Source organism: Antennarius striatus, chromosome 16 (assembly GCF_040054535.1).
Source record: "Antennarius striatus isolate MH-2024 chromosome 16, ASM4005453v1, whole genome shotgun sequence".
Classification (NCBI taxonomy): domain Eukaryota; kingdom Metazoa; phylum Chordata; class Actinopteri; order Lophiiformes; family Antennariidae; genus Antennarius; species Antennarius striatus.
Window position 1 is genome coordinate 15,058,284 of NC_090791.1, and position 10,018 is coordinate 15,068,301.

The 10,018-nt window shown below is 42.2% G+C and overlaps 2 protein-coding genes across 2 annotated transcripts; one reads left to right on the forward strand and one right to left on the reverse strand.

The window, feature by feature from the left end:
* Nucleotides 1-2,651: 2,651 nt before the first annotated feature.
* Nucleotides 2,652-6,986, reverse strand: vac14 (vac14 homolog (S. cerevisiae)). Its single transcript, XM_068336337.1, has one exon. It carries the CDS (start codon nucleotides 6,984-6,986, stop codon nucleotides 4,608-4,610), a length of 2,379 nt encoding a protein of 792 aa, XP_068192438.1. The 3' UTR covers nucleotides 2,652-4,607.
* Nucleotides 6,987-7,056: 70 nt separating this feature from the next.
* LOC137609357 (uncharacterized) lies at nucleotides 7,057-9,836 on the forward strand. The gene is made up of 4 exons (XM_068336338.1): nucleotides 7,057-7,527; nucleotides 7,652-7,764; nucleotides 8,283-8,373; nucleotides 8,461-9,836. The coding sequence occupies exons 1-4, from the start codon at nucleotides 7,224-7,226 to the stop codon at nucleotides 9,270-9,272; spliced, it is 1,320 nt and encodes a 439-aa protein (XP_068192439.1). The 5' UTR covers nucleotides 7,057-7,223; the 3' UTR covers nucleotides 9,273-9,836.
* The last annotated feature ends 182 nt before the right edge of the window (nucleotides 9,837-10,018 follow it).

Below are 10,018 nucleotides of genomic sequence, written 5' to 3' on the forward strand. Positions count from 1 at the left end.
CTTTGCCCCAAAAAGCATCTTGTCTTACACTCCCTTGTGTTGAGCATGCACATTACACGTTGTCAGATAAACACACCTGAGAATGAAACAATTTAGCTTCACATTTCAGAGACTGCATCAGGTCAGAGCAAACTCTAACATAAATAACCCCAGAATGACCATTATTGTATGGTGACACTGGGGTATTTTCATTGAAGTTGTTTTTTTTTATTGGAATATTTTCCTAATCACCTTTAATCACCTCTTAGCCATTTGAGATGTCTGACGAAACAATCTGTCACAGTGTAATAAAAGAACCCAAAGAGACACAGCGTCCAAAATAAGACTTGGGTGAGGTTATAAATAGGATTATGTGGCCCATGTGGATCGAAGTTATGTGGGTAAAAAATATCCTGCTCAACACTGGAATATTTCCACTTCACAGTCAAGTTGACTTTGGCCAGTTTTTAAGGATCAACATAAGATTACTTATTCGAAATAAAAATGAAATTGTATGTTGTATGTTTACAACTTTTGTGTCTCAACAATAAAGTCTTGCTCAGACACAAGGGGACAATAATGCATGTGGGTCTGCAGTTCAAATATATTGATAGCAAACGATGACAACTATAAATCTCCCATGAAGCCGCTGTGCACCACAAACAGAACACTGCTACCGAATGTCATTCCTTTAGACGCCTCTGCAAGACAAATCCTAGTGAGGGGAGAGGTCGACGTGACGTTTCCTGAGAAAAGAACAGGAAATGAAAGCACACAGCTGCGGGCTTTATATGGGGCCTCACACCATCAACACTGCATTAACACACACAAAAACACACAAACACAATATACTGTATAAACAATAACCCAACCAAATTACTCATGTTTGTGTGTGCAGTCATTGAACAATTAGAGATGTTCCTTTAAGTATGTAAATTTTAAATGTGGTTAAACTATTGTTTATTTGACCTAAATTGGTTTCTGGACAATGAAGTTTAAATTATTTGGGAAAAGACAGGAGTATAGTATTTTCATAGTGTTTACAGTACAAGGCGAACCCAGGAGCCTTTAATTTTCTCAAAAACCAACAGTGTGTTTTATAATCCAGTGTGCCTTATATGTGAAAAAAACAGTTTTGAAATTCGTTGCGGGTGCGCCTTATAGTCCAGTGCGCCTTATAGTGTGGGAAATACTGTAATGCTTTGCTCTGCAAGTTAGAAGTAAAGTCTTTGTGTTTGCTATGACAAGTTGTACATTACCAGATCATGTAAAAGACAGGGATGACAACATGGAAAATATTTTATCAGCTGACACCCCCGCCAAACACACACACACACATACACACACACATACACACACATGCCCCCCAGAATGTGAAATTGATGAGATAAACAAAATGCATAGACTTAAAAAGAGCCAACATATTTCATGAAAACTTAACTTATTTTGGAAATACATTCAGTCACTCTTTTCCTTCAATACTTTGCACTTGTTCTCCTGAGAAAGCTTCTGAGAAGTCAACATCTCTCTTTTAACTTCAAAAAGTTTTCTAGCTGTAGGTTTTATTCATATTTACACTACCCATACCTACTACCATTGGTGCTTCTAGTTTGACAACTTCCTCTCCTTTACAGCACGTTCTGCCTTCCTCTTTGATCCCTTCTGGTGTGCTTGCCGTGCCGTCATCTCTTAAATGAAGTCTCTCGCCATGAATTTGTGAAATGAAATGCTTTGAGCATTCTCATTGGTCAGTCTAATTTGTTTCATATTCATCAAATACCTTATTTTTATTCTTTCAACAATTAAAATAAGGTTCCCATCAACCCTAAAATGTTCTCAACATGTTCAGATGATTCACAGAATTGATGAATTTGAATTAAAAACATAAATCTGCTGATCAGAGGAAAATTATCTTCTGTGAAAAGGTCGATTATTATTAATCACATAAGCGTGGTCTCTATTTTATTCTAGGATACATCTGTGAGGTTGCTTAACCTCTAACCAATATTTTTATTTTTATGATACATTTTTATCTTACCTTACAACACACTGATGCTTCATTAATGGGACAGCCTTTTTGGTGCACATGCAGGGCTGGTCTGCAGCATGCAGTGCAGACGGCCTCCGGATGAGCCGCAAAGAGAAGCAGTCTCTCCTCATGTGCTTCACATGTTTTATGCAGAAGGTGAGTGTGCTCTTTAACGCAGAGAGGACACTCTTTTCCTCTGTGCTGTATCCAGAACTGCTCCAAACATGAGTCGCAAAAGCTTGTATCACATACGATGCAGCAGAGGACCAATGCAGTCGTGAAGATTTCGCCACAAACGGCACAGTAGGACTCCTCCACATCTTCATAAGTGATATCATCCTCCATCTGAGACATTCAAGACAGCACTGCAATGTCTGGCCGGCAGTAACACATATGTTCCCTCTGTATGTACCGCATGTATCTTGTTTAACATACATAAAATGGGAGGGACCAGCTCTAGTTTCCCCATAAATAACAGTGTTTTGAGGTCAATTTCCAGACAGAAAAAACCTTCATCAGTTTCAACTTGACTAAGTATGATGAAAAACATGAGGCATGAAAGATAATTTTGTGCATGTAAGCCATGTAGCAGCACACTTTATATGATTTAATAACATATCATTACATTGATGTCATTTTGGGGTCATTTTGTTATACAGTTCATATCTTAATCACAAGAAAAGCCTACAAGTAAAGTTAACAGAAAAGCATTAACAATTCCAGAGTTACACTGATTTGATAGCGAACGTTACTTAAATTATGCAGTAAAGAGCTGTTCTATGATGTCAGAAATACAGATTACTACCAGAGCAGGAAGGAAGAAAAAGGTCATTACCATCTACTCCTACTGCTTCATCCTCGAACTTCCTTTCCATTTGTTCTGTTAGGAGTCACCGCAGCGTGTCATCCTTTTTTCATTTTAGATGAACGCTCCCATTTGTTTGGCAAAGTTTTTTACGCTGGATGCCCCTCCTGCCGCAACCCTCTCAGACCGGCCTACAGTTCACACTGGCTTGTTGCACCCGTAGGACAGTTGATGCCGGGGATTGAACTCAGGGCAGCAAATGTGAAGTATTCGCTCCACCACTGACCTACATAATTGGCTTATTTTACAAAACTGTATTTAGATAGATGTACTTTATTGATCCCAAACTGGGAAATTCACAAACCACATTTCTATTTCTAACTACACAATGAATATGGAAAAAAGTGTGTTGTAATGACATAATTCAGTTTATTTATTTTCACACAAGACTGAAAAAAGTGTAAATATTTTAAGCAGACAGAAACAGTACACAGAAATATACCTACTAGCAAAGAAATGTAAAAAAAAAATGGAATGGAAAGAAAAGCTGGAGGGAAATAAGTTGGAAAGGTATGAGGGAAAGATTCTAAGGGGCTCCACCAACAAACAAGAGGAGGGTGGAAATAGAATCAAATCCTCCATTACTTCCCAAATTCAAATCTCAGTTGAGCTCAGTCAATACTGTCATCTTTTCTGACTGATAAGTTTAAGACAACCCTATCCATGCCTCTCCACCTGATAATCCAACAAAACACTGTGGTTCACACAGAGATTAATAGGCCATTTAAATCTTAAATGCTTATCAGATTAACTTGAAACGCTGGACATTTCATGTGGCTCTAACAAATCTCAGGCGCTGGCAGAGCATGATGGAACCTCACGATGTGACTATATTATCACCCCGTATGGGATCAATGTACATTCTTCAACTTAAATGAGCACACAGACCTCCATCAACACCATTGTCACTAAAGCCTGAACAAAATGACAAAAAGTTTCAAGGCTGTGTCTGGATCTGATATTTGCTTATTGGAGGTTTGTCATCTTTACTCATTTCTGCATCATGCCAAATGAAGCACTGCCACTAATTCCTCAATTGGAAACCTACTCCTAGCTTTTGAAATCAATATAATTTATGATTAATTATAATAATTTATTTCATTTTGCAAATACATGACATGTATAAGATTGACTTACTTAGTAATATCTGTACCCCCTTCACTGCCATGGACTTGTACATATTACCCCGTTCCAAATATGTACTCTAATTCCAAGGATCCCAGATCATGAGTTTTTCATGCCTATTTTCATTTGAATTAATATATTATTATTTTTCATGATACTGACAAAATTTAAGAACCTGGAACGTGATCGAGATTCTGTTCCCAGTAATTAACTCTTCTTCAGTGTGACAGTCAGCCCTAAACATTTTCATCAATGTCTGATGACAACTTTCAAGGATAATTTCCAGACAAGCAAACATGGGCAGAGATCACAAAAGGAAATGTATATCTGACGTGTATAAAATCTTTTCTTCTTTAAAGTGTTTTGTTTCTTACGTGACAAAAAAAAACTTCTCTTACCAACTTATTATGCAAACAAAGCAGTTGTTTTTTGACAGTGCATACCCAGTGTTTCCGACATACAATAATTTGAACAAATAATATTTTGATTCACTTGTACCTTCATCTTTTCTTTCAGAACTACATAAATACATATATTGTTTTGTCCTTAATAATATTCCTTGGTCCTCTTGCAGTATTCATGGACCTGGGTTTCTACGACACAATCACTTCACATAAACTTCCTGTCGGAGAAATCCGAGGCCCGTCCGGAGCGCTGGTGTCGAATCTCCAGATGTTTGCTCTGAACGAGGTCAAAATGCAGCAGCAGCTCTTGGTAATCCATCTGCGTGTGAGAGGCACGTCTTGAGACCACCTGCTGTTTGGACTCCATGTACTTGGATTCATCCACAGTCCTCATGAGCTCTGGGTTGGGGACACATCGCAAGCGGTGGGAGAGAAGCTGGAAGGCTTGGCTCTGTGGCAGCAGCATCAACAGACCGTACAGCGCTTTTATCAGGTAAGGGTTGTTCTCCACGTCTAGGAGCTGCAGGCGCAGGTAGGTGAAAATTGGGCTTTCAATGAGCTGTACCAGCTTGTCAACCTCCATCAGGAAGTCTACAGTCACCTCCAGATCTCCAAACTTCTGAATGAGCTCGTAGGCGTGTTTATAGTTCTGTGTGAGGAAACAGAGCGACACGGTGGCCACAGGGTTGTGGCACCAGGAGCGATACAAGCAGCAGAACAATGCACAACTCTCCTGAGTACGTAGGTCTTTCAGCTGGTTGCGTAACTGGAAGAGTTCAGTTGAAGTGAGCAGGATGGTGTTTAGAGTTTGAACCATGGTGGAGGCAAATTTGAGGTCCTCCTCCCTCAGCAAGATATCAGCCATAGAATGGAAGATGTTTTCTGCGTGAAGCAACAAACAGAGCTGCCTGATGATGAACGCCCCTCTGACCTCCAGAAGCTTCCTCTCCAAACTGAAGCGCTTCAGCAGGTTGATCATGAACTTGTAAAAATACGAGTTCATGCTCGGAGTAGAAGGAGACGTGTCCGATGCTTTGGAACTAGCGCTCGGAGACTGTCCTGGCTTGATGTTCTCTGGAACCTGGAGCTCCAGTTTGCCATCACTGTTGTCACAGGAGTCAGACTGGTCTGACTGGCCAGCAGGAGATGATGCTATCTCAGCTAACACCTCCAAATCTTTTAATATCACTTCATCAGATTCGTCAGACAGAGTTTTTAGCAGCATGGGAAACAAACTGTCGGTGTGCCGGAACATTTTGCGTGGTGTCTTGATGTAGAGGTGATAGACCCATTTGAGCACGGCTATGCGAGTCATCATGCCAGTGGAGGAGTCGTGAAGGTGGCGGTCCAACACCTGAACAATGCCGTCCAAATCCAGGGTCACCTGAGGGCGGTCTGTACTCGCTGGAGTGAAGAAGCTGATGTTACTGAAACCAACAGATTCTTGTGACGTATTTAGCATATCACTACTGTCTGCCTCTGTCTTCAGCTGGCTGTCTTCCCTAGATGGTGTCCCTATACTTCCACCTTTCTCCTCATCCTCATCATCATCATCATCATCCTCAGGAGTCACCAGTTTCATCAGACTATGATTACAGGCACTGGCTGCTTCTTTTGTATTCTTCTTTCTGTCATCGTAGGAAAGGCAAGGCAGCACCGCAGTAAGAACTCCAGAGGAGTAGGGGAGCATCACCCTGCCTGCATGCTGGATAAACTCTCGCATCCAGGTCATTGCCGTCAACTGGATCAGATCGTTTGTGAGCTTTGTTTCATCTGCTACCTGACAGTGGATGACAAGTATATTGGCCATCTCAGCAAATTTCACACTGGAAGGTGTTTTCTTGATCTCCTTCAAAAACTCTGCCAGGACTACCTCACACGTCCTACGGATCTCCTTGCTGTTGTCTCCTAGGATCTGGAAGAGTCCATCCAGGATCTCAGGGAGGTAGTCTAAGAGGTTTATGTCTGGCACGGACTCAAGAACATGAATCCAGGAAATGATGAACTGTCTAGCGTATTGATTATTGGAGTAGATTCTCTCTCTGAGGAGGGGGACAAAAGCCACTAGGTCAAACTTGTTGCTCTCTGTCACAATGTCCTTCAGCAGTCTGTCCAGGAGCTCAGATCCACTTTTCACATTGGGGTCTGGATCTGCTGCCAGCTTACTGAGACCATCAAACAGCAGGTTGAAGTGGGGCAACACTGCTCCTCTGGCCACTTTGACGATATTATAAAGGGCCTCACATGCATAATAGCGTAAGCGGCTGTCTGCGTCATTGAAACATGTGAGCACGGGTTCAATGAGCTCCTTCAGATACAGACCTGAGTCCTTACCCAGGGCGATGGAGCAGGCTGCCAGTCCGATCAAACCCCCTTTCCGGCTGTGGGGGTGTTGGGAAAGCGCGAACTCCGAGGCCAGGATCTGGATCACGTGTCTGATCTGCGTGGAATTATTCTGAGCAACAAATTCCCGCACCAGCTTCTCAATTTCCAGAGCGGCGACTTTCCTCTTCTCGTACAGCTTGTCATTCAGAGCTCTGACGATGTTCGGCGTCAAAGGCGAAAAGTCTTTTTCCGAGCTCATGTTCGGAGCTGAGTAGTTCCAGATTCTCCCCACCGAAATTTACGTAAATACCAGAAAAAAAGTAGTCTGCGTTTAAGAACATTTACCAGTCTCGATTACTCTAACGTACCCGGAACAAAGCAGCTGACGGTTACATCCGCCGGAAATACGTCATGGTTGCAACCGCTATTGGTGTCCGGCTTGGCGGAGGTTAGCATCACAAGCTACACACAGGAGTCCGTCCAGTGCCTCTGGTTTATGCGGGGTTTTTCTTCCACGCCGGTGATGTCGAGCCGCCTCACCTTTCACTTACAGCTCGCCTCCATCATGGAGACGATGACCAGGTCTGTCCTGAGTCAGGTCTACCAGCTGGTGGACGAGGACTCCGGGAAGCTGCGGCTGGAATTGTCTCGACTCCTGGAGGTTAATTCCACCCTGGCGGACAGAGTCAGGAGTCTGGAATGTGAGCTCACCGCTGCGAGGCGAGACGCCCCCGAGACGAGCAGGACGAACCGCAGTGTGGGGGTCCAAACCGCTGCCTGCAGAGACGGGGAGGCTCATGGTGCGTTGCGTGGTCACAATCAAACGAAATGAACTAAAAAAAAAAACTACCAGCATGGCTTCTTTGTTTACTTCTACAGCTAAAACATTTTTTGCATGTTATGTTTGACCCCCACCACCACCAGCGGCCCAACCCCCCACCATAGCCGGGATTTTTGGGAAAGATTGGTGTATGAATCTGTGGAAAGACAGAGACCCAGACAGCCTGGATCGAGTCCCGCCACAGTCTCCTGAGGAAGTAAGAGGAAGGTTCACAGGTTACAGAAACGTGCATGTCAATAATAATAATGGTAAAAGAAATTAAATGCACAAATTGGAAAATTACCAAAAAAAATCAAAATTATCTATTGAACATTGAAAAGTACAGTAATTGCAGTTGCAGGGTGTAGATGTCCTGAAACATCTCTGGACTATAAATATGTGTGTGCCTGCTTTTAAAGGGAGACCACGTTCATTTAAAAAAGGGTCATTACAGTATATTTGTGGCCATTCCTCATTACCAATCCTCAATCCCAGTCCCTTAGTCATGAGATTTTAATTTTAGTTTTGTTCAATTATTGTATACATCCACAAAAAAAAAAAAAAATCCTTTCCAAAGCTTTCACGGAGAACCATTAACTCACATATACAAAGCTGTAACCATGGAAATTTTCTGTTATTGTTTGAATTCCTTTGGCAACTAATCACTTCAGTCTTTAAATTATTTCTGTCATAGAAAATAGACTACAGTTTAACATCTGAACTGTTCTTATTTAGAAGTCCGTAGCACCGCTACCTGACCACACTGCTGTAGCTGAAGTGACGGTGGACTCTGGTAGCTGCCAGGAGGCAACACTGAATGCAGAAGGTGAGACAGTGAAGGATCACTAGGTTGAGAGAATACACACAGCAAATGAGTTTATACTTTTTTCTGTTTGTTTTTTTTCCAAAACAGAACATGAAGAAATCCTGTCTACAGAACCACAACTGTCTATTGGGTACCAGACTAACAACACTTTCAGCATGTCATTCGATCAGGATGAAGAACAGATTTTGTCTGTATGTGTCACTGAAGACCCGTCTGTGCATCTGCTGTCCATCAATGACACTGAAGAGGCCTTCACTACTTATATGGTTCCAATTGAAGAGGATGACGATGATGATGTACAGTTTGTTGAAGAAAGTCAGCAGGAGCCTTTAATGAATGATACATGTGGGTCTGGCCACAATGAGCAGCAAACATTACCTTCTGACATCTGCCAAAATAGTTCTGCTCAGGATAAAGGTTCACAAGAAACTTCCCAAGATCCAAACAGAGACAAATTTACTTGTTCTATATGTAGCAGGTCATTCTTCCACAGGGGGACTCTAACACATCATATGAAATCACACAGGTCTACCTTTTGTAATATTTGTAAGCAGTATTTCCCAAAGAGGGAAAAGATGATCTCACATACTTGTGTGCCGCCAGTCCCCAAAAAGAGTATCAGCAGGTCGTGTGAGCTGTGTGGGAAGACCTTTGCAAACCAATCGGCTCTGCGCATTCACTATGTTGTCCACACAGGAGAAAAGCCCTACAGGTGTGGCTTATGTGGGAAAGGGTTCACCCAGAAAGGCAATCTGAAATGTCATCTACGTATCCATACTGGAGAGAGACCGTTCCGCTGTGTTCGATGTGGGAAGACCTTCACACAGAAGGTCAACCTCAACCATCATTTAATGGCACACAGATATCGGGAGGTTGTAGCAGAGAAGTCATTGCTATGAAATCTCTCACACATTTGTATGAATGGTAGTCTAAGTACCTGTAGGTGAAAAGGAATAGTAGTGATGTTATCTTTAATTTTTATGTATTCTCAAATTCTTGTAAAAGAAATCAATGTTGTGTATAAACCAGTTGTAGTATTGTCCATTCATTCAGTTTCTACCGCATGTTCCGCTGCATGGCAACTCGGGGTTGCTGGAGCCTAACCCTGCTGACTTGAGTGAGAGGCGAGGGACACTCAGAGCACAACACCAGTACACTCCAGAACCACATGGAAGGCAAACAACCACTCATGCACTCACATCCAAGGGCAACTTGGACCAATCAATCCACCTAAGCTTCTTAGAAGTGGGAGAAAGCCAGAGAGAACCCACAGGGAGAACATACAAACTCCACACAGAGAAGAACTCGAACCCGAAATTATTTTACTGTGAGGCGGTGTACGGAGTGCACCACCGTGCTGCTGTATTGTATGTTAAAAAATGTTAAATGCTCTTATTTTGCCAGTCAATCTTGTAGCAATTCAGTGTTCTAAACCTTTTTTGTGTTTACAGTAAAGCAAATAAAAGTTCTCATGGTTAAAATTTTATTTGCTCAAATGTTTCTCGTTACGTTAGGAATCACTTTGTCAAAACTAGACATTACATTAAATCATCTTGATCAATGTTAGCCCTACATATTTAGCACTACAAAGGTTAGTCTGGACGGGGTTCTGTCAGGGACATGCAGGTTTGGAAGGACGAGCGGA

What these genes read in the sequence shown, in the direction of transcription:
- vac14 (XM_068336337.1), bottom strand. Translation starts at nt 6,986, where the DNA reads ATGAGCTCGGAAAAAGACTTTTCGCCTTTGACGCCGAACATCGTCAGA.
- LOC137609357 (XM_068336338.1), top strand. Translation starts at nt 7,224, where the DNA reads ATGCGGGGTTTTTCTTCCACGCCGGTGATGTCGAGCCGCCTCACCTTT. An exon ending in CAGAGACGGGGAGGCTCATG is followed by an intron (nt 7,528 to 7,651) that starts GTGCGTTGCGTG and finishes CACCACCACCAG; the next exon opens with CGGCCCAACCCCCCACCATA. An exon ending in CGCCACAGTCTCCTGAGGAA is followed by an intron (nt 7,765 to 8,282) that starts GTAAGAGGAAGG and finishes GTTCTTATTTAG; the next exon opens with AAGTCCGTAGCACCGCTACC.